The sequence below is a fragment of the Mustelus asterias genome, unplaced genomic scaffold, assembly GCF_964213995.1.
Source record: "Mustelus asterias unplaced genomic scaffold, sMusAst1.hap1.1 HAP1_SCAFFOLD_100, whole genome shotgun sequence".
Taxonomy (NCBI): Eukaryota; Metazoa; Chordata; class Chondrichthyes; order Carcharhiniformes; family Triakidae; genus Mustelus; species Mustelus asterias.
In genome coordinates this window covers 93,844-117,846 of record NW_027590147.1, presented here as the reverse complement: position 1 = coordinate 117,846, position 24,003 = coordinate 93,844, and the positions used below count along the sequence as shown (strand labels likewise).

The following is a 24,003-nucleotide window of genomic DNA, read 5'->3' as shown; positions in this document are numbered from 1 at the left end:
CTATCAAATCTCCCCTCAACCTCCTTTGCTCCAAGGGGAACAACCCCAGCCTGACAGCGACAATAAAGAACAAACTAACAGAATATGTTTAAACCTGAAATTAACTGTGGAGGTCGAATTTCTGTTTTAAAAATATTGCAAACATATTGTCCTGGACAATAAAGGAATTTGAATAACTCACCTTGAATGTGGGTGAAATGTGTTATGATCCAGGTCAGAAATCCAAGGTGTTTTAGAAAATCAGCCTCGCCATAAGATTTGCACTCGAGTGAGTGTAAGGTGTTTCACTCCAGGTACGATTCAAGTGACCCACTAGGAAGCTTTTATCAAACAAAGTTAATTTAAGAACACAGTTAAAATATAATTAGAAAAAATAGCATAACTTTTACCAATTGCAATAAAAAGCAACCATGATCTTTCTTATATCAACCAGTGCAGCTTAGTGTTCCAAATCAAATAATCCCTACAAATATACACCCCATTCTAGGTTTTGCACAGAAAGCAGGTATGCTCACGTGATGCTGGATTTGGCAGCTTTTTAACACCTGCTGTGAATTAGCGCTTAAAATGTTGAATTCAAACTCTGCCTTCCCTGTCCTGGAACTTCCAAAACCGAGAGAGAGAGAGACTGCTTGCTTCTATCTTCCAGCTGGCAACTCTCAGGCAGCGGAATCTTCATTCTAGAGAGAGAGACGACAAACACTGCTTTCAGTTTGCAGTCCAGACAGCTTGTGACAAAATGAAACTAAAACTTTCTCCTGTTAAAAAAAAACTGTCCAAAGACAGCACTGACCTTTCAATCAGGCTCCACCCAACAATTCCAAAAGGATCATAAAACGCCAGGTCACTGTATTAGCCCAGGCTGAAAATAAACAAGATGCCCATTACATTAGCTTCATTATATTCATAGAATAGAATCCCAACAGTACAGAAGGAGGCCATTCAGCCCATCAAGCCTGCACTGACAATAATCCCAGCCTTTCTCCGTAACCCCACCTGTTCACCCTGCTAATCCCCCAGAAACTAGGGTCAATTTCGCATGGCCAATCAACCCAACCCACACATCTTTGGACTGTGGGAGGAAACCGGAGCATCTGGAGAAAACTCACGCAGACACAGGGAGAATGTGCAAACTCCACACAGACAGTGACCCAAGCCAGGAATCAAACCTGGATCCCTGGTGCTGTGAGGCAGCAGTGCTGACCACTGTGCCACCGTACTGCCATGTTGTTCTTTGTATTAGCTGAGTTGTAAATCAGTGAAGGCCAGCATAATATTTGGTCTGTGAAACACTCCGACATCCATGAACTTTGTTTTAAAGAAATCCACATTTGAAAGCCTGGTTACTGCATGAAATATCAGACCATAACAGGGGGAGATAAGAAAGACAGACACTCACTTTGATCCTTTCGTCAGCACATCTGAGAGTTAAGAATGTGCGACATGATTTTGGGATACCGGAGTGAGTGTACAGATGTGATTTGTTACATGTGAAAAATAACAAGCCTAAATTCATGGTGAGATGGAGTGAAGAGCGGGTCCCAAACACACACACAGCTACTTGAGACACAGCAGGAGATGAAATGGTTAAAGTGGCCAGGGGATTGAGACAACATTGTGACATCATCAAGGCACTGACACACACTCCAGAGAGAAACTGAGTTCAAAACAATCAGGATCCAATTAAACACACTGCACAGGGACACAAAGTGAGGAAAATTAAAATAAAATGGATAATATTATAGATTAGGACAATTAAGGGCTTGGAAGAAATAATACTGAGTAAGAACTGTCCACAACTCGGATAGGGGTAAAGAGAGAGTTGGAGAATCTTTTACATCCATGCTTGATCTGTTGCTTGAAGCATCTGTCCTTATGTACGAGTAACCTAGAACTCACAGTGCTCCTTCAGAAGAAAAAAAGATCGATCAGATGTTACCCCAGGCGGGGCCAGAACAGAACTGGAAAATAACGGAGTGAAATTGAGTGAGGAGTCAGCGACATAATTTTCCTCCCCTTCAAGGTGTGGACTTTAAGAATCCTGGGAGATCCCCTACTTGGGATTTTCTTGCTAATTAGTGAATCTATGACTGGCTGTGCATTTATATTGAATTTGATTGTTACACTTCTCCTGTTTTTATTCCTGTTGTGATTACGCTCTGGGTAAGGATGGTTGACAGGTGACAGGATGGGAAATTGTGGTTTGGGTCATTGACCAAATGTTTTATTGATCTGAAAGGTGTAAAAGGGGCCAAACTTCAGCAGAAATCCAGCAGAGCTGAGAACAGATGACTTGCTGTGTGGGAACAGGGAGATAAACAGCTCCCAGAGGACAGAGAAAACAAGAGTGCCTTGAATCCTGGATGACACCTGGGTGTCAAGGCCACCATGTTTTCACTGTTTGGCATGGGAATGCTGACTCCCTGTACCAGGGACGGAGCGTGGGAAGACAATTGTTTGAGAGTTTGACGTGGCTTGGGTAGGTACAGATGGTTCAATGACAGGTTTTGTAATTGATCCGTTCAAACGTTGGCTCGGCAATGATTGGGTTAAATCAGTCTTCATAGTCTTTGTGATGTAAAAAAGTATAAGAAGGGATTCCCCGAGCACAGAGATTTGTCGAGGTTTTACATATTGCATTGACTGGTGCCATGGCATCTGGGGCAGAGCAGGGAGCATTTCCGTGGAGATGCTGCTTCTACCCAGAGTGTAATGGTAATGCTGCTGCACTTTGATACGACTGCTCAGACATTAGCCTGTGTCAGCTCTTATTGATACTGAATAAAATCTAACCACTGTCACCAATAAGGGTTATCACTGGGAATCATTTCAGAGTTTGGGAAAAGGGGAGAAAGGGTTAATTGACTCCCTGAACCCCATTTTCTAACATCACTGAGTCAAAAATAAAATCCCATCTCCCCCTCTGGCTCCTTTGCCAATGACCTTAGAGGGACTCACTTTCTGTTAAAGAGCCTGCCAACCCCTCTCACCCACTTTCCCTAAAGTGCATCAATCTCATCAGGAAAAGTCCAGAACAATCAAATATTTTTACTGATAAAAGTTTATTAATGAAACAGAACATGGTTAAAACAAACAGAAAATGACTTGAGGATCAAAGACAACCAGAGTAAAAGGATATTCACAATGTTCTGGACACAACTGGATTCTCTTCAGCTCCTCTGTCCCCTGTTCCTGTGACTCCCCGCTTTGGACACAGGGACACTGAACCCTGGGGGTTCCGTCACCATCAGCCCCGGTCACCCCCTCCCGAGCCCCGATTGGTTGGAGGCCCATTTCCCAGTCAGTCCTCCAGCAGCTTCCTGTCTATTAGTGCGACGCCCAGGGCAGTTTCCCAACTGACATGCAGGCCCGTTAATCTCAGCTCCGTCGCCTGGCTGTCATTGACACGAGCAATAGGGAGACAGAAAGGAGCCCCAGGCTCAAATGGAAAGTCGAAACTTGTGGCTCTAAACCTTCAACATTTGTCAGTCAAATCCATCTTATTTATACTGGAGTCGTTACGATGAGATTAATTGAAGTGTTCGGCCAGTCAGCAAGCTCGAGAAGCACTGATTCCAGATTGTTCAATACTTCTACCTTGAATCACAAAAGCTTCTCACTTTATCCCCTTCCTGAACTGAATTCCATCATCCTGAGCAGCTGTGGGTGTCACCTCTCTGTGTAAACTCCTGCCCCTTTTTATAAGGCTCTCTCATTCCTTATTGTGGGTCAATTCTTTAATGGTTGAGGATCGCTCTGTGATGCAGTGAGTGTTTATCCGGTCAATCAATGTTTCTGATGTCAGTCGGAACGTCCATCGTTACTTTTCACCTGTTTCTTACTCTGTGTTTTATAAAAATAAAGTTTATAAACTTTTACAGAATGGTCAGCTTTAAGTTTCTGTAGTTGGTGATGAGGTCATCCAAAGGTCAAAGCCTTTCTCTTTTCTCCTTCCTGTTTAACTCAGAGTTATCTGGAATATTCCATTCGGGGGGAGGTGGTGGGAATGTCGCTGGCCAAGTAATGCAGAGACACAGCAAAGGATCCGGGGACAGGCAGCTGGTGGGATTTGAATTCAGTGAATCAATCTGGAATTATATAAAGTTAGTCTCAGAAACGGTGACCATGAAACTATCGACTGTTGTAAACACCTGTCCAGTTCACCCTCTTCATGCTCCCTATTAGGGAAGGAAATCGGCCATCCTTACCCGGTCTGGCCTACATGTGAATCCAGACCCACACAGCGATGTGGGTGACTCTTAACTGTCCCTCTGAAATGGCCGAGCAAGTCACTCCGTTCAGGGGCAATTAGGAGCTGAGCACCGTGTGCTGGGGCTTTGCCAGCAGTGTCCACATCCCAGGGAAGAATAAAGAATATTCCACGGAAAGTGATGGGTGATTTGAAATGAATTGAAAGTAGGTCAGGAGGTGCTCGTATCGTCCAGAGCTGCTTTTCAATGGATCCTCCTGTTTAAAATAAAAACACATCAGTGTGCCCCTTTCCCAGACACAGTTGACCTCGGAATATCACAATGCTGTTTTTAAACATTCCTTTGTTAAAGAATCAGTCATTTAGAATTGTGAAACAGACAGAAATTAAATGTTCCGTTTTTCCTGGGATCCTCCTGTGCCTGGCACCGGTGTCCTGAACAAGGTTATTAACATTCTCTGGGTTAAAGGTTCCTCCTGGTTCTTGCTGTCTGTTGTGTCCTTTGTCACAGTCGGTACCAGGACATTTCTATTGAAAGGTTGTTAAGAAATTCCAGTGAATTCCAGTCCCTTGTGTAACGTTCCATTTGGTGTGTGTCAGATTCAGAGATGTCCACGTGTGTGTGAAAAGGGTTCTGGGTAAGGGTTTTAACCCTTCTTTCCCCGTTAGTAACAATGAGCCCTGTATTCAATTCTAAAGTATAAAGTCCTCATTAGATATCAATTCTACCTGTTATCTACATTTCACCAACCAGTCTATATTTTCATCACAAGACTGCAGTGGGAGCACCGTCAACATCTTACTGACTTGATTGATTTTATCGAGGTGATGATGAAGGTGATCGATGAGGGTAGAGCAGTGGATGTTGTGTACATGGATTTTAGTAAGGCTTTCGACAAGGTCCCTCATGGTCGGCTCATCCAGAAGATTAAGATGCATGGGATTCACGGTGACTTGGCCACTTGGATTCAGAATTGACTTGCCCATAGAAGTCAGGGAGTAGTGGTGGAGGGTGTTTTTCTGGCTAGAGGTCCGTGACCAGTGGTGTTCTGCAGGGATCCGTACTGGGACCTGCGCTATTTGTGATCTACATAAATAACTTGGTTGAAAATGTGGATGGGTGGGTTAGTAAGCTTGCAGATGACACAAAGCTAGATGGAGTTGTAGATAGTGTAGAAGGTTGTCAAAGGATACAGTGGGATGTAGATCAGCTACAGATATGAGCGGAGAAATGGCAGATGGATTTTAATCCAGACATGTGTGAGGTGCTGCACTTTGGGAGATCAACTATTAAGGATAAGTGTACAGTTAATGTACAGAGGGATCTTGGGAATCAAGAAAGTTCAAAGGAGATGTGAGGGGCAAGTTTTTCATTTACACACAGAGAGTGGTAGGTGTCTGGAATGCGCTGCTCGGAGTGGTGGTGGAGGCAGATACGATAGGGGCGTTTAAGGGGGTTTTAAATAAGCACATGAATATGCAAGGAATAGAGGAATATGGACCAAGGCAGGCAGAAAGGAATAGTTTAATTTGGCATCATGTTGGACACAACATCGTGGGCTGAAGGGTCTGTTCCTGTGCTGTACTGTTCTATTTGTGATAGTGTCATAGTTGTCATAGTGGCGGCTCGTTGGTCTAGGAGTATGATTCTCACTTTGGGTGTTAAGATTCGCGAGTCTGCGAGAGGTCCCGGGTTCAAATCCCTCATTTCTTTGTTGTGCACACGGCAGGATTAGTTTGCTACGGTTTGGTGCGAGAACCTGACAATGCAGGTAATTTAATGGGCAGCACAGTGGTTAGCACTGCTGCTTCACAGCTCCAGGGACCTGGGTTCGATTCCTGGCTTGGGTCACTGTCTGTGTGGAGTTTGCACATTCTCCTCGTGTCTGCGTGGGTTTCCTCCGGGTGCTCCGGTTTCCTCCCACAGTCCAAAGATGTGCGGGTTAGGTTGATTGGCCATGATAAATATTGCCTTGAGCATCCTGAGATGCGTAGGTTAGAGGGATTAGTGGGTAAATATGTAGGGATATGGGGGTAGGGCCTGGGTGGGATTGTGGTCGGTGCAGACTCGATGGGCCGAATGGCCTCTATCTGTACTGTAGGGTATCTATGATTTCTATGATCTCTATTTAGAAAAAGGAAATAGAGGCACTGGAGAAGGGGCAAGAAAGATTCACAAGAATCATCCCAGAATTGTAATCACTTGTGAACTCACTGGTGTTTCACCAAGTTTGCTGACCGAGTGAATCCCTTCCCAGTCAGAGCAGGTGACCAGCCTCTGCCTGGTGAGAACTCACTGGTGGGACATTAGTTCCCGAGAGCATTTGAAGCCACGCCCACATTTAAAGGGTCTCTCCTGGGTGTGATGATGTTGTGTCTGGGCAGACTGGATAACCGAGTAAATCCTTTCGCACACACCAAGCAGGTGAATGGTTTCTCCCCGGTGTGAACTCACTGGTGTTTCAGCAGTGTTGATGATATTCTAAACCTCCTTGAACAGTGAGAGCAGCTGAACGGCCTCTCCCCGGTGTGAATGTGCTCGGGGATCATCAGTTCCTGAGAGCTTCTGAAGCCGGCCTCTCGGGTAGAGCATTTAAAGGGGCTCTCCTTGGAGTGAGTGGCTTTGTGTTTCTGCAGGCTGGATGAAGTAGTGAATCCCTTCCCACACACCGAGCAGGTGAATGGTCTCTCCCCAGTGTGAGTGCGCTGGTGGGACACCAGTTCTCCAGAGCTTTTGACTCCGCTCCCACAGTCAGAACATTTAAAGGTTCTCTCATTGGTGTGAGTGACATTGTGTCTGCGCACGTGGGATGAATGAGTGAATCCCTTCCCACACACCGAGCAGGTGAACGGCCTCTCCCCAGTGTGAACTCGCTGATGTTCCCACAGGCTGGATGACGTTTTAAACCTCTTTGAGCATTGAGAGCAGCTGAACGGTCTCTCCTCAGTGTGAGTGCGCTGGTGGATCATCAGTACCTGAGAGCTTTTGAATCCGCTCCCACAGTCAGAGCATTTAAACGGTCTCTCATCGGTGTGAGTGAGATTGTGTCTGCGCAGGTGGGATGAATGAGTGAATCCCTTCCCACACACCGAGCAGGTGAACGGCCTTTCCCCAGTGTGAACTCGCTGGTGTATCTGCAGGTTGGCTGATGTTCTAAACCTCTTTGTGCAGTGAGAGCAGCTGAACGGTCTCTCCTCAGTGTGAATGCGCTGGTGGGACACCAGTTCTCCAGAGCTTTTGAAGCCGCTCCCACAGTCAGAGCATTTAAAGGGTCTCTCATTAGTATGAGTGACTCGGTGTGTCTTCAGGGTGGATGACTGAGTGAATCCCTTTCCACACACAGAACAGGTGAACGGTCTCTCCCCAGTGTGAACTCGCTGGTGTATCTGCAGGTGGGATGAAGTTCTAAATTTCCTTGAGCAGTGAGAACAGCTGAATGGTCTCTCCTCAGTGTGAATGCGCTGATGGGACATCAGATACTGAGAGCTTTTAAAACCAATCCCACAGTCAGAGCATTTAAATGGTCTCTCATTGGTATGAGTGAGATTATGTTTCTGCAGGCTGGATAACTGAGTGAATCCCTTCCCACACATAGAGCAGCTGAATGGTTTCTCCCCAGTGTGACTGCGTTGATGAATTTCCAGCCGAGATGGGGATATGAATCCCTTCCCACAGTCCCCACATTTCCACGGTTTCTCCATGGTGTGGGTGTCCTTGTGACTCTCCAGGTTAAACAATCAGTTAAATTTCACACAGAACACAGGTACAGTCTCTCCCCGCTGTGAATGCTGCGATGTATTTTCAGGCTGTGTAACTGGTTAAAGCTCTTTCCACACTCAGTGCACTGGAACACTCTCACTCGGGTGTGTGTATCTCAGTGCATTTCTAGTAACAGTGATGTTTACAATCTTTTGAAGTGAAGAGGCCAAACAAGCATTTCTCCTGCTAGATTCAAAGGCCAATGATACTCAGGTCCCAAGAAGTCGAGTCACTCTGTCAGATCTCGATGTGATGTTGGAGATTTCTGTCTGATTTCTCCTTGTCTAATATCCTGTAAGTCAATTTAGAAAAAAACATCACAATTCAGAATATGATCGAAATTCAAATCTACATTTCTAGTTTATGGAGCATTCATTAAAGACACAGTCATGAAGCATTAAACTTGCCCAGCAGGGCCTCCCGTATCAGCACACAGGCAGCTGCTTTGTGAGACTGCCAGCAGTACAGACAAGTCAGAGATAAGGGTGTCCTCAGAAGTGGGATTCATTGTGAAAGCTCAGGGACGGTTGATAAGATGCAGCAATTCTATGATTCTAATGAACATTCTTTCCTCTCCCATTCCCCAAAAGCTGTAAATCTCCATCCCACACACTCTCCCTCCATTCTCACTCTGCTGTATCTAATATTCACCCTCTCAATTCTCCTGAAGGTGCTGATTGAGGCTGATTGACAGATCCATGCTCACTGCTTCCTGTCCAGCACAGAAATCAGAACAAATAGGAGCTGCAGTCAGCATTCGGCCCATCGAGTCTGCTCAACCATTCATTCAGATTATTGGTTGATCGACCTCTGCATTATTTTCCCCACACTGTCCCCCATATCCATCGATATCTTCAATATCTAGAAACCTATCAATCCCTCGCTTGAAAATTCTTAATGACTGAGGCTCTATAGTCCTCTGGGGTAGAGAATCCAAAACATCACCACGTCCTTGAGTGAAGAAATCCTTCCTCATCTGAGCTTTCTCTCCATTTTCCAGCCTGTTCCCAATAATTATTGACTCCCTTGTCATTCAAAAACTGTCCAACTCATCCTTGAATATATTCAATCCCTCCACTGGTCCCTATGGAAGAGAAATCTAGATACTAACAATTCTCTGAGGGAAGAGATTGTTGGAAATATATAATATAGCTGCAGTCCAAAATTACACAGCCAGATATAATAAGTGTATTTTATTACAGAGCTATAAATAATATATCGAATCTGTACCATATAACAACAGGGGAGCTGATAACCTTGTGGTATTATCACTAGACTATTAATCCAGAAACTCAGCTGATGTTCTGGGGACCCGGGTTCGAATCCCACCACAGCAGATGGTGGAATTTGAATTTAAAAACAAAATCTGGAATTAAGAATCTACTGATGACCATGAAACCATTGTCGATTGACCAGAAAAACTCATCTGGTTCATTAATGTGCTTCAGGGAAGGAAATCTGCCGTCCTTACCCAGTCTGGCCTACATGTGACTCCAGAGCCACAGCAATGTGGTTGACTCTCAGCCAGCCTCTGAAATGGCCGAGCGAGCCATTCAGTTCAAGGGGCAATTAGGGATGGGCAATAAATGCTGGCCCAGCCGGCAATGCCCGTGTCCCAAGGATGAATAAAAAACAACATCAGACATGTCTCTGTCCGATATTAGTTTACTGTCCCCTTTAATATATTTCAGAAATTAGATGGGCACATGAAGGAAATAAAGTTGCAGGAGGAAGGGGATATAGAAAGGGAATGGGACTGACTGGATTGTTCTACAGAGAGTCAGCATGGATTTGAGTTACTGAATGGACTCCTCCTGCGCTGTAATGACTCGATGAGTGAAAATATATAACATAGCTTCAGTGCTACATTACAAAATGAGAAATAATAACAAATGTACTTTGTTACAGAACCATAAATAATATACCAAATCTACAATATAACAACTGATATATTGTTCTTTTAAATGTCAGCCATCTCCTGGGGAAACCAGCCCTTTAATTGTGAACATTAGGAAAGGGACCTTTTAGCCAGACAAATCAATGTGTCAAGCTGAGGGAGCAAAGGATGTCAATGTCTTTAAGAGAAATTGCAGTGTTAATATAAGCCTTACTTGTGACTAATAAATAAACTTTAAACTCTTATATACACCCACCCAATTCTCCTGAAGGTGCTAATTAATGCTGATCGACACTCACCATTTCATGTTCCTGACAGATCGTAAGAAATAGTTAGAAATTCAGCCCACCAAGCTGCTCAAGTGAATTTTTTTTATTCATTCAAGGGACATGGATGTTGCTGGCTGGCCAGCATTTATTACCCATCCCTCGTTGCCCTTGAAGGGCAGCTGAGAGTCAACCACATTGTTGTGGTTTTGGAGTCACATGTCGGCCAGACCAGTTAAGGATGGCAGATTTCATTCCCTGAAGGACATTAGTGAACCAGATAGGTTTGTCCAACAATCGACAAGGGTTTCATGGTCATCAGTAATTTCTTAATTCCAGATATTTTTAATTGAATTCAAATTCCACCAGCTGCTGTGGGGTGGGATTGTTGTCGGTGCAGACTCGATGGGCTGAATGGCCTCCTTCTGTACTGTAGGATTTCTATGATTCTATGACAGGATTCAAACCCGGGTCCCCAGAACATTAACTGAGTTTCTGAATTAATAGTCCAGCAATAATACCACAAGGCCATCACCTCCCCATCAAGATCATGGCTGATCTGATTGTGATCTTAACTCCACTTTTCCTCCTGTCACCCTTGACTCCCTTTTCGATCAAAAATCTCTGTGTTTTGAGTATATTTAATGATGCAGCCTCCACTGCTCTCTGGGGAAGAGAATTGCAAAGACTAACGGCCCTCTGAGGGAAGACATTTCTCCTCCTCACCATCAGAAATGGGGGACCCTTTATTTTGACAATCTGCCGACTAATTCTAGATTCCCCAACATTGGAAACATCCTCTCTTCATCTATACTAATCACTACCTCACAATCTGATGTCAATACTATGGTCACCTTTAAACTCCAGTCAGTACAGGCCCAACCTTTCCTCACAAAACAATCCCTTCATCCCAGCTATCAGCCTGCAGATCCTTCTCTGAACTGACAATGACAGAGAGGTGATCAGGGAGGGCAGAGGTGAAACAAAGCAATGGATGGACATGGATTCAGATCCACAGTAACGGAGTCACACCAGCCCCAGAGACGTGGAACCAGAGCACAGATAAGAGCACAGTACTGAAACTCTAAATTATAGGTTAATACTCACCTCTGGAACAATTTCACAGTTTTCAAATTTAAAACTTCCTGCAGCTGGAAAGATGTCAGAAGCACTGGAATCAGAGAAAAATCGCAATCTTCAAATATTCTAACTCCCTGTAAATGGAGATTGCAAGAGTCATGTGTCAATTGTGGTTTGAAATTAAGAGATACACATTTTTTGGGGGGGGTTTGAGATTGCTGTGAAAATCCTCCTCTTCTAACCCCCTGTAAAAGGAGATTCCAAAATCACAGAATCCTTACAGTGCAGAAGGAGGCCTTTTAGCCCATCGAGTCTGCACCAAGTTTCTAACAGAGCACCTTTACCCAGGCCCTATCCCTGTAACCTGATGTACGTACACCACTAATTCCCCCTTTCATTCTCCCTCATCTTGGGACACAAAGGGACAATTTAGCATGGTCGATCAACCTAACCCGCACATCTTTGGAGTGTGGGAGGAAACCAGAGACCCAGAGGAAATCCACACAGACATCGGGAAAATGTGCAAACTCCACACAGACAGTCACCTGAAGCTGGAATTGAACCCGAGTCTCTGGCGCTAGTGGTTTGAACCTTAAAACGTTATCCTGATCCTTCTCAGTGTGCAGGTTAAGAGGTGTATGTGAGAACCATCACCTCCAAATTCTCTCCAATTTTACACACCATCTCCCTGTTGGAGCAAAATTAAGACTGTGGCTTTTGAAAGCTAATACGTGCGTGACTGCAGGACGAACTGCAGTCCTGCAGGACGAACACTTATCTTGTGGTTAGCAAAGAACATCCTGTTGTTGACTTAAAAAAACGAACTAGAGGAACAAGATAAGCAGATGCATCCGGAGCAATAGAAGGAAGTAAAACTACGGAACAGACAAAAAACCAGACCGTGAGGTCCAGATGGTCAACTTAGCTTAAGATAAAGCGAAACCGAAACAATAGGTTTTTGTTAACGGTTGTTTTTGAAGGAATGTGATTGGAGGTCAATTGTTGCTCGGGGGGTATAATTGGCGAATGTGTAATTAACCAAGGCTAATGATATAATAACTGCTCATGTCTGTACTTGTCGACTCTTTGAAATGTATAAAAGCTCAGCTGCCATTTTAAAATTGAGAAGTTGACTGCGAGCGTGCGGGGTGTGCCAAGCACTTCTCCCAAAGCTTTGTTCAATAAGCTGCACGTTGAATCTTTAAGTCTGACTCCGAGTGATGATTTCCCACAACACTCCCTTGTCTGACACCCAGGACTGGATGAGTAGTAATTGCCTTCGTTAAATATTGGAAGATGAAGGCTATCGTCTTCAGCTTTGCAACAAATTCCACTTCCAAACCACTGACTCCATCTGTCCCCATTGCGACTGTCTGAGGCTGAACCGGAGTATTCACAACCTCAGTAACATGTTTCACTTCAAACTGAGCTTCCAAACATATCCTCACAGAATCTACATCACGGAGACAGGCCCTTCGGCCCAAACTGGTCCATGCCCACCAAACATGCCCATGTAAACTAACTCCATTTGGCCCATATCCCTCTAAACCTTTCCTATCCATGTATCTGCCCAAATGCCTTTTAAATGTTGTCAATGTCGCTGCCTCAACCACTCCCTCCGGCCGCTCATTCCACATACGTACCACCCTCTGTGTAAAAAAGCTGCTCCTCAGGTTCCCATTAATTCTTTCTCCTCTTAACTCTTCTGCCCTCTAATTCTTAATTCCCCAACCCTGGGAAAAAGTTTGGGCCGAAGGGCCTGTCTCCATGCCTCTCATGACCTTACACACCTCTATAAGATCACCCCTCAGTCTCCTACGCTCCAAAGAAAAACGTCATAGCCCGTCCAATCTCTCCCTGTAACTTGGGTACTGGCAACATCCTTGTAAATCTCTTCTGCACTCTCTCCAGTTTAATAACATCTTTCCAAATCAAGCTGACCAAAACTGAGCACAATATTCCAGGTGCAGCCTCACCAAAGTCCTGTACAACTGCAACATAACTTCCCAACTTCTATACTCAATGCCCTGACTGATAAAGGCCAGCATGCCAAAAGCCTTCTTCACTGCTCTATCTACACGTGACTCCACCTTAAGAGAACCGTGCACCTGAACTCCAAGGTCCCTCTGTTCCACGATACTCCCTGAGGTCCGACCATTCACCGTGAAAGTTCTACCTTGGTTTGACTTTCCATGATGCAGCACCTTACACTGATCTGTATTTAACTCTATTTGCCACATCACCACCTACACTACCTATTTCCACCTCAGTGACACCGCCCCACTTTGTCCTGTCCTCAGCTCACCTGCTGCGGAAGTCCACATCCATTCCTTTGCTGCCTCGAGATTTAACTCTCCGAACAAACTCCCAGCCGGCCTCCCACATTCAATCTCCCTGTAATCTTGGGTTGATCCAAAACTCTGCTGCCCGGGTGCTTATTCACATCAAGTCCGGTTCATCCATCACCCTTGTGCCAGCTGACTTATAAAGGCTTCCGTTTAAGAAGCAACAAAGCTTTAACATTCTCATCCTTATTTTCTGCATGGCTGCAATCATTGCTCTCTCTGGAATCTCCTTCAGGCCTCTTCAACACTCCCAATTTTGATCACTCCATCAGTGGTTGTCATTCTTTCAGCTGCTTAGACCCCGGGCCCTGCAATTTCCTCCTGAATCCTCCCCACTTCACTTTCCGCCTTGAAACCACCTCTTTGACCAAGCTGTCACCTGGCCTAATAATGTCCTTATGTGGCTCAGTGGCAAATGTTTCTTGGTAACATTTACTGTGAAGTATCTGAAAGTTTTATTGTATTAAAAGCAGAGTATAATTACAAACTATTGTCACTAAACTGGACATTATATCACTGTTGCTTCATCCTCACTGGGTGAGTAACCTGTAACTCCTTACCTAACAGTATTGTGGCAGCACCTTCACCACACGGACTGCAGCGGTTCAAGAAGGTCAAACATCATCTTCCCCACAGGTACCTGGGGATGGGGAATATTTGCTGCTGATCCAGTTAATGACACCCAAATCCCTGGGTATTTTTAAAATGTGCATAAGTACAATAGATAAAAAGCATCTGCAGGAATACTTATTCCTTAAGCAATACCCTTTTACATTATAAGGGTATTGTTTTCAACCTGATCTCCCCTAGAATCTGGCTCCCTTGACAATTTTACATTGTGAAACTGAGTGGGTTTTGAAGCCCTTAACGTTAAATCCAGCAGCTTCTCCTCCATCTCCACTTCAGCTCAAACTGATACAACAAAGGGAAGGAAATTGGACAAGACCCTGGAGAGAAAGAAAGCTATGAGAATAGGGCAGAGGAGTGAGACTGATTGGTTTGTTCAACCCAGAGCAAAAGCATTGGCCTAACAAGCTAAACAACCTCCTGTATTGTAATCATTCGATGGCTGCGTGACAAATGAGTTACACAAGATGCCATCTGCAGCTTTCAATTGGTCCATCTCTCTTTCTAGAATTCCTTCTGTGAGAGACATAACAGTGGCAGAGTGGTTAGCACTGCTACCTCACAGCACCAAGGACCCAGGTTCGATCCCCAGCTTGGGTGACTGTGCGGAGTCTGCACGTTCTCTCTGTGTCTGTGAGTTTCCTCCGGATGCTCCAGTTTCCTCCCACAGTCCGAAAATCATGCTGGTTAGGTCCATTGGCCGTGCTAACTTCTCCCTCAGTGTACCCGAACAGGCACCAGAGTGTGGCAACTGGGGGATTTTCACAGTTATTTCATTGCAGTGTTAATGCAAGCCACCTTGTGACACTAATAAATAAACTTTAAAAAGACAAAAGCAAATACCATTGTGATCACACTTCTGACAGGTCATAGGGAGAAGGCAGGAACATGGGGATGAGGAGCATATCAGCCATGAACGAATGACGGAGCAGACTCAAGGGGCCGAATGGCCTAATTCTGCTCCTATATCTTATGGACAGACTTCTCTCCATCCTTCTCAGACCAGGACATGAAGAAATGGCTCCGAAAACATGGATAACTTGTCAAGTCAACACCTCTGTGTAGGGCACAGTGGTTTGCACTGCTGCCTCACAGCATCAGGACCTGGCTTGGGTCACAGTCCACAAAGCCTGCACATTCTCCCCGTGTCTGTGTGGGTTTCCTCCGGGTGAGAACAAAGAACTAAGAACAAAGAAAATTACAGCACAGGAACAGGTCCTTCGACCCTCCAAGCCTGCACCGACCGTGCTGCCCGACTTAACTAAAACCCCCTACCCTTCCGGGGACCATATCCCTCTATTCCCATCCTATTCATGTATTTGTGAAGACACGCCTTAAAGTCACTGACGTAACCGCTTCCACTCCCTCCCCCGGCAACAAATTCCAGGCACGCATTACTCTCGGTGTAAAAAATCTGCCTCGTACATCTCCTTTAAACCTTGCCCCTCGCACCTTAAACCTGTGCCCCCTCGTGATTGCCTCTTCCACCCTGGGAAAAAGCTTCTGACTATCCACTCTGTCCATGCCTCACATAATCTTGTAGACTTCTATCAGGTCGCCCCTCAACCTCCGTTGTTCCAGTGAGAACAAACCAAGTTTCTCCAACCTCTCCTCCATACCAGGCAACATCCTGGTAAATCTTTTCTGTACCCCCTCCAAAGCCTCCACATCCTTCTCGGAGTGTGGTGAACAGAATTGAACACTATATTCCAAGTGCGGCCTAACTAAGGTTCTATAAAGCTGCAACATGACATGGCAATTTTTAAACTCAATACCCCGGCCGATGAAAGCAAGCATGCCGTATGCCTTCTTGACTACCTTCTCCACCTGCATTGCCACTTTCAGTGACTGTGTACCTGTACACCCAGATCCCTTTGCCTATCAATACTCTTAAGGGTTCTGCCATTTACTGTATATTTCCTATCTGTATTAGACCTTCCAAAATGCATTGCCTCACATTTGTCCGGATTAAACTCCATCTGCCATCTCCCCGACCAAGTCTCCAACTGATCTATATCCTGCTGTATCCTCTGATGGTCCTCATTATTATCCACAAATCCACCAACCTTTGTGTCATCCGCAAACTTACTAATCAAACCAGTTACATTTTCCTCCAAATCATTTATATATATTACAAACAGCAAAGGTTCCAGCACTGATCCCCGAGGAACGCCACTTGTCCCAGCTCTCCATTCAGAAATGTACCCGTCCACTGCTACCCTCTGTCTTCTTTGACCGAGCCAGTTTTGTATCCACCTTGCCAGCTCACCTCTGATCCCATGCAACTTCACCTCCTGCACCAGTCTGCCTCGTACACCTACACGGGTGCTCCGGTTTCCTCCCACAGTCCGAACGACTTGCTGGTTAGGCGCATTGGCCATGCTAATTTCTCCCTCAGTGTACCCGAACAGGCGCCTGAGTGTGGCAACTATGCGATTTTCAGAGTAACTTCATTGCAATGTTAATGTAAGCCAACTTGTGACACTAGCGCATCAAGGTAGATAAATCCCCGGGACCTGATGAAGTGTATCCCAGGACATTGTGGGAGGCTAGGGAGGAAATTGCGGGTCCCCTAGCCGAGATATTTGAATCATCGATAGACACGGGTGAGGTGCCTGAAGATTGGAGAGTGGCAAACGTTGTGCCTTTGTTTAAAAAGGGCTGCAGAGAAAAGCCTGGAAACTACAGGCTAGTGAGCCTCACATCTTGGTGGGTAAATTGTTGGAAGGTATTTTGAGAGACAGGATCTACAAACATTTAGAGATGCAAGTACTGATTAGGGACAGTCAGCATGGTTTTGTGAGTGGAAAATCATGTCTCACAAATTTGATCGAGTCTTTTGAAGGGGTAACCAAGAAGGTAGATGAGGGCAGTGCAGTTGATGTTGTCTACATGGACATCAGCAAGGCCTTTGACAAGGTACTGTATGGTAGGTTGTTGCATAAGGTTAAATCTCACGGGATCCAGGGTGAGGTATCTAAATGGATACAAAATTGGCTTCTTGACAGAAGACAGAGAGTGGTTGTAGAGAGTTGTTTTTCAAACTGGAGGCCTGTGACCAGCGGTGTGCCTCAGGGATCAGTGCTGGGTCCACTGTTATTTGTCATTTATATTAATGATTTGGATGAGAATATAGGAGGCATGGTTAATAAGTTTGCAGATGTCACTAAGATTGGTGGCATAGTGGACAGTGAAGAAAGTTATCTCCAATTGCAACGGGATCTTGATCAATTGGGCCAGTGGGCTGACGAATGGCAGATGGAGTTTAATTTAGACAAACGCGAAGTGATGCATTTTGTAGATTGAACCAGGGCAGGACTTACTCAGTTAATGATAGGGCGTTGGGAAGAGTTACAGAACAAAGAGATCTAAGGGTACATGTTCATAGCTCCTTGAAAGCGGAGTCACAGGTGGACAGAGTGGTGAAGAAGGCATTCGGCATGCTTGGTTTCATTGGTCAGAACATTGAATACAGGAGTTGGGACATCTTGTTGAAGTTGTACAAGACATTGGTAAGGCCACACTTGGAATACTATGTACAGTTCTGGTCACCCTATTATAGAAAGGATATTATTACACTAGAAAGAGTGCAGAAGAGATTTACTAGGATGCTACCAGACTTGATGGTTTGAGTTATAAGGAGAGGCTGGATAGACTGGGACATTTTTCCTCTGGAGCTTAGGAGGCTGAGGGTGATGTTATAGAGGTCTATAAAATAATGAGGGGCATAGATGAGGGGCATAGATCAGCTAGATAGTCAATATCTTTTCCCAAAGGTAGGGGGAGTCTAAAACTAGAGGGCATAGGTTTAAGGTGAGAGGGGAGAGATAGAAAAGTGTCCAGAGTGGCAATTTTTTCGCACAGAGGGTGATGAGTGTCTGGAACAAGCTGCCAGAGGTAGTAGTAGAGGGGGGTACAATGTGGTCTTTTAAAAAGCATTTGGACAATTACATGGGTAAAATGGGTATAGAGGGATATGGGCGAAATGCGGACAATTGGGACAAGCTCAGGGGTTTAAAAAAAAGGGTGGCTTGGACAAGTTGGGCCGAAGGGTCTGTTTCCATGCTGTAAACTTCTATGCCTGTTTGCCCTGGATCAAACTGACACCCAGGAACTCCCAAATGCTGCAGCTTGAATGTGTACTAATAAACTATTTATTTTATCCAATGATAATTTATTTTTGTTTTTAAGTATTCTATTAACCTTACCACCTATACTATTTTGATCTTTAGGAACAGAATAAATCTTAGTCACTTAGCAGATACTCACCAAAAATCTAGCCTCTTCTCCTGTAGAAGAGTAAGATCACTTCCTAAAGGCTGAGAAAGTTAGAAAGTAAAACAGCACCTCTTTTCCTTCCTTCCCTAACTCCCTTAATTACCCAACTCTCAGCACTCTATTCTAAGCTGCTCAAGTGATGCCGGTTCAGAGCTGCTTCTGAGCTGTCGATCCAAGACAATACTCACTTGCTGACAAGGCCTGTATGGGTCTCCAGGCCATCATGCACACCATCATGATAGGGAGGATGGAGATGGTGTTGCCAGCCATGTACATGATGAACAGATTCATGGGCAGCTGTTTCAATGGGCCCAAGACAATGTCTCAGCAGCGCTGAAAACAGAAAGTGAGCAGGGTATCAGTAAAGGGGGCCGGTTAGGGGAGGCCATATGCTGATCTTATACCCAGGCCTGGAAGTAAGGATGACGATTAACCCTTTATCACACAGGCTGCTGTGGTTCACCAAGGTACTTCACCACCGTGGACAATCCAGGGGCATTGTCAGCCACACACTAAAGACACATTCAAATCCAACTTACTTTCTCAACCAGGATCCGGTCTGTTTCTTGGACGCAGATGTCCGGTAGCTGTTTGTCCGAATATGCGACTGGGTACATGGAGTCTCTCTGGCCACACTGTTGATCACGGCTCCTGTGAGAAACAGAAAACACAAATTGGTCACCCTTTCAAGACCTTCTTTAAGGAGGGAGTCTCTCTGTTGAGGACCCCAACGTGGTGGCAATAGTGCCAGCATGAACTAAAGCTTGGGCAAACCTCAGACACACGCTGCCGTTGTGTCCACTGAACTGCCACGGGAATGGAGGATGGCAGAAGTGGATTAGTGTCAATTGATAATCAGGGTGCCAATCCACTTGCCCTCCATTTAGGGACAAAGCAAAAAATCACCTAATGTACCAAATTATATCTTGAAAACGAACACTGCGGGACATTGAGAGAGATCCAGTTCAGCACCCGGCCCTGGAAACGAGCAATCGTTCCTCCAACCAGCACCGCAGTTGGCACCTGATCAGGTGGAGGGGCTGAAACCAAAAGGGCATCTCAGGGTCATGACCTGGGGAAAAGATGCCAAGTTGGGTCCGAGTGGTTTCTGGGGGATTTGAGGGGCTGCTTTGTGATGAGGAGTGTAAGAGATAATCATTAACATAGAAAAAGATAATCACTCCCTAAGAAGCCCTCACATATCATCACATATCTTATTAAGCATACACTTGTACCCTTTTAAGTGCACATTATCTTACCAGGCCAATACACATGGATACTCACATGGATGAACATGAAGGCTAAAAGAAGTCAAGCAAACACACAGAAGCTGAAAGTAATTTCCTAAATGAACCTAAGATAGTCAAACAAACACACATCTTCAAAAAGGACTGAGCTTATCAGGATGCCCCACAATGGTTGAGCAAACGACAACCTTGGAAATGGATAACAAACTTCAGACAAAAAGGCAAGATGAAACCACAATGATATCATAGCACATTCATGAGTGACCAATCAAAAAGAAGACAGATAAGGTAGGTCTAGTAAACAATGGCGACTGACGAAAAGTGGCCTTGGGTCTGCAAAGATAGCCTTGAATGTAAGATAAGAATGATGAGATATGAAGCTAAAAGGTGTATAAAGAGACTGTAAGCACGCTGGTTCTTTGGATTCATCCGGAAATCCCGGCTTTGTTGACTTGTATTAGAAAATAAAGCCTTGCTGCCTGGAAGATCAAGACTCATAGAAATAGAAACCCTACAGTGCAGAAGGAGGCCATTCGGCCCATCGAGTCTGCACCGACCACAATCCCACCCATGCCCTACCCCCACATATTTACCCGCTAATCCCTCTAACCTACGCATCCCAGGACTCTAAGGGGCAATTTTTAACCTGGCCAATCAACCTAACCCGCACATCTTTGGACTCAGACTCTCTATTCTGATTGGCGCACTCTCCTTGCCGTCCACGGGGAACCACGGCAGGAGCTCGGTGAGGGGTAAAAGAGACGTGAAAAACCCGGGGTTGGGGAGTTTTGGGTTGGTTCCACATCCCCAGGTCAGTGTGCGGTGGCCTCCCCTCAGGAGAGACGGGCTGACCCGGCTTGCCTCCTACTCGAGCCCCCGGCTTCCCGCGCGGCCTCCGCACCTGCTGCTGCTGCTGCCGCTCAGGTTGAGCTCGAGGGTCCACTTGTGCCAGCGCGCGCGGTTGACAAGCCCCGCCCCTGCCGCCGACCGTTAATCGTCCCCGCTTTCAAATCTGATTCCGATCAAGAGAAGAAGCCGCGCGCTTCCGTCAACAAAACACTCCCGCTCCAATGCGCGTGTGCAAGCCCAGCCGCCTTCGCGTTCTGCCGGCACCGCCTAAAGTCCCGCCCCACACCGTCGCCATCTTTGTTAGGGGCACATCTGTTCCGACTCTCCACCTTCTGTCCAAATGGAGCACATTTGCCCCGCACAAAGATGGACATCACTTAATGTCAGAGATATTTGCAATATTGAGTCCAGATGACCTTTTGTCAAAGCAAAAAGACATAGAAAGTGGGATATATTTATACTGCAGGGTGAGGGAATGAAAGATGAGCTATAGCCACAGAAACCAGGGGAAAATACTGCTAATGGCCGTCACATTCTCTCTTTGGACAGCCATTACAGCACCAGGGACTCAGGTTTGTTTCTCGGCTTGAGTGACTGTGCGGAGTCTGCACGTTCTCCAGGTGCTCCTGTTTCCTCCCACACACCACCTTTTTCTTCTCATGAAAATCCAGTATTTCCGATCGCCCTGAATGAATTTTGAGGTTCAGGTCAGAGCGAATAAATAAAAGCAAAAATCTGTGGATGCTGGGATCTGAAACAAAACTGAAAATGAACCACTGTGGTAAATGCATCATTCTCAATCTATTTTACTAGGTATTTGTTTCATTATTCAACATTTAACATCGATACATTTATTTATTCTGCATCTCCTGATTCTGAATTGAATATCTCTGACATATGCAGCATTGAATTGCAAATATGACTGACCAACAAAACAGATCGAGTCACTGGTTAATGCACATCCCATGATGCTCATTTGAGATTGACCACAATCAGTTTATAAACAAAATCAAATATCTTTAATGGGAAGAGATTTAAGAATGACCAGTTAGTTTATTCTGGGTGTGAAATATCCTGGTGCCTAAATCCCATTCATCTATAGGAAAGTCCAGTAGATCCGCACTGAGCCTCGATTTCCTCATCAGCGTGAATGGCTTTCCCGATATCTTTATTATGAAAACCGATTTAAAAAAGATGTTTCTGTGCAATGTGCACCAATTCCTCGAGTTCAGTTACAGTATCACTTGTGTCTGTCTTTATGAGCACACACTACTATTAGACATGTTTCAGATGGTGATTAACTATGTTGATCTACATCTATAAAGCCATGCATTGAACAAGTTGCTAATATATGCACGGTGTCAAAATACAAACATTTCTTTCCTGCAACTGCATCTAAACATGCAGCATTTCTGATTTTCCTGAAAGCATTTGAGACCGAGGTCAAAACAAACATAATATGGCAACATCGAGAATTGGATAATGTTCAGCAAATAACCAACATTATGCATACTTCCTGAAATGATAAAGTTTCTGTCTGGTTTTGAACCAGGGACTGCTCACGCGTGAAGCAAACACGATAACCACTACACTACAGAAACTACCAGCAGTTAGGTGCAGCCAATCGACCTGTTTGCAAGGTTCAACTCTGCTGTGTTGCTGCAGGTTCTCATGGTTAGACTATCCACCAGTACCTATTACAAGCCCACCGACTCCCACAACTATCTTGGCTGCAGCTCTTCACACCCCACATCCTGAAAGGACTCCATCCCATTCTCTTCATTCTTTCACTTCCGCCGCATCTGTTCTGATGATGCCACTTTCCTAAATAGCGTTGCAGATATGTCTTTCTTCTTCAACAGTTGAGGTTTTCCACCCACTGTTGTTGACAGGGCTCTTGACCATGTCCGACCCATCCCCCCGAGCCACTGCTCTCACTCCCTCCCCTCCCTCCCAGAACCAGGACAGGGTTCCCCTTGTCTTCACTTTTCACTGCATTCAGAGGATCATCCTCTGCCATTGCTGCCAATTCCAGCATGATGCCACTACCCAACACATCTTCCCTTTAACCACCCCCCCCCCACCAGCACTCCACAAGGATCGTCCTCTCTGGGATACCCTGGTCCACTCCTCCATCCCACCCAACATCCTATCCCCTACCCATGGCACCTTCCCATGCAATAGTAGAAGGTGCAACACCTGCCACTTTACCTCCTCCCTGTTCACCTCCCGGGTCCTGAACACCCTTTCAAGTGAAGCAGCGCTTCACATGCACCTTCTTCAATCTGGTCTCTTCAATTCACTGCTCCCAATCCAGTCTACTCTACATTGGAGAGACCAAACACAAATTGGGTGACCGCTTTGTTGAACACCTTCAGTCCGTCCGCAAGCAGGACCCAGAACTTCCTGTCACTTACCCCTTCAACACACCACCCTGCTCTCCTGCCCACATGTCCGTCCTTGGCCTTTTGCAATGTTCTAGTGAACCCCAATGCAAATTGGAGGAACAGAACCTCATCTTCCGATTGGGCACTTTACAGCCTTCCAGACTGAACATTGAGTTCAAGAACTTCAGACCATGATTCTCCCCTCCACCTTCACCCCATTTCCATTTATTTTATTTCATTTTGTTTCTTCTTTTCATCTCATTCATCCATTTTATCATACTGCTTTCTCACGTCCATTTTACAACTTCTTCATTCGTGCTCTCCTTCTCGCCTGCACCCGGTGTCCTCTCCAACCACTCCCCTCTCTCCGCCCCACCAACCCCCCTCCTCCCCCCCCACCAACCCCCCTCCATTCAGGGCAAACCATCTGTACCTCTGCTGTAACATTCTGATTAACACTTTTCACACCTCTCTCAGCCTTCCGCATTCTGCTTTTCATTCCCTTTGTCCAATTACAGCACCCCCCCTTCCACCATCATAATATAAATCTTGTCTGATTTTCTTTGCCCTTAGCTCTGATGAAGGGTCATCCAAACTCGAACCATTGGCTAGTTACTCAATATTTGTTTCGTTATTCAATATTTCAGATATGTGGATAATTGGAACACATTCTGGGGAAGGTGGGACCTGTACAAACAGGATGGGGTGCACCTGAACCAGAGGGGCACCAATATCCTGGGAGGGAAATTTGATACGGCTCTTCAGGGGGGTTTAAACTAATTTGTCAGGGGAGTGGGAAAAGGAGTTGTAGTCCAGAAGTCAGTGTTGAGGGTGGTGAGGTATTGGGGAAGATATCAGGGTCAAGGGTGGGTACCGGTAGACAGGAAGGTGGGTTGAAGTGTGTCTACTTCAATGCAAGGAGCATCCGGAACAAGGTAGATGAACTTGGGGCGTAGATTGGTATTTGGGACTACGATGTTGTGGCCATTACGGAGACGTGGGTAGAACAAGGACAGGAATGGTTGTTGGACGTTCCGGGGTATAGATGTTTCAGTAA

The 24,003-nt window shown here is 45.4% G+C and overlaps 1 protein-coding gene across 5 annotated transcripts; it reads right to left on the bottom strand.

Moving 5' to 3' along the window:
• Nucleotides 1-2,989: 2,989 nt before the first annotated feature.
• Nucleotides 2,990-20,710, bottom strand: LOC144484308 (uncharacterized). Of its 5 annotated transcripts, none has more exons than XM_078202843.1 (5): nt 20,612-20,710; nt 19,003-19,114; nt 18,652-18,796; nt 11,241-11,347; nt 2,990-8,262 (listed from the first exon to the last, which is right to left on the bottom strand). In XM_078202843.1, the coding sequence occupies exon 5, from the start codon at nt 7,910-7,912 to the stop codon at nt 6,662-6,664; it is 1,251 nt and encodes a 416-aa protein (XP_078058969.1). In that variant the 5' UTR covers nt 7,913-8,262; nt 11,241-11,347; nt 18,652-18,796; nt 19,003-19,114; nt 20,612-20,710; the 3' UTR covers nt 2,990-6,661. The 5 variants fall into 5 exon arrangements, with proteins under 5 accessions (XP_078058969.1, XP_078058970.1, XP_078058971.1 ...); XM_078202844.1 differs by lacking the exon at nt 20,612-20,710 and adding an exon at nt 19,748-19,847; XM_078202845.1 differs by lacking the exon at nt 18,652-18,796.
• Between the last annotated feature and the right edge of the window lie 3,293 nt (nt 20,711-24,003).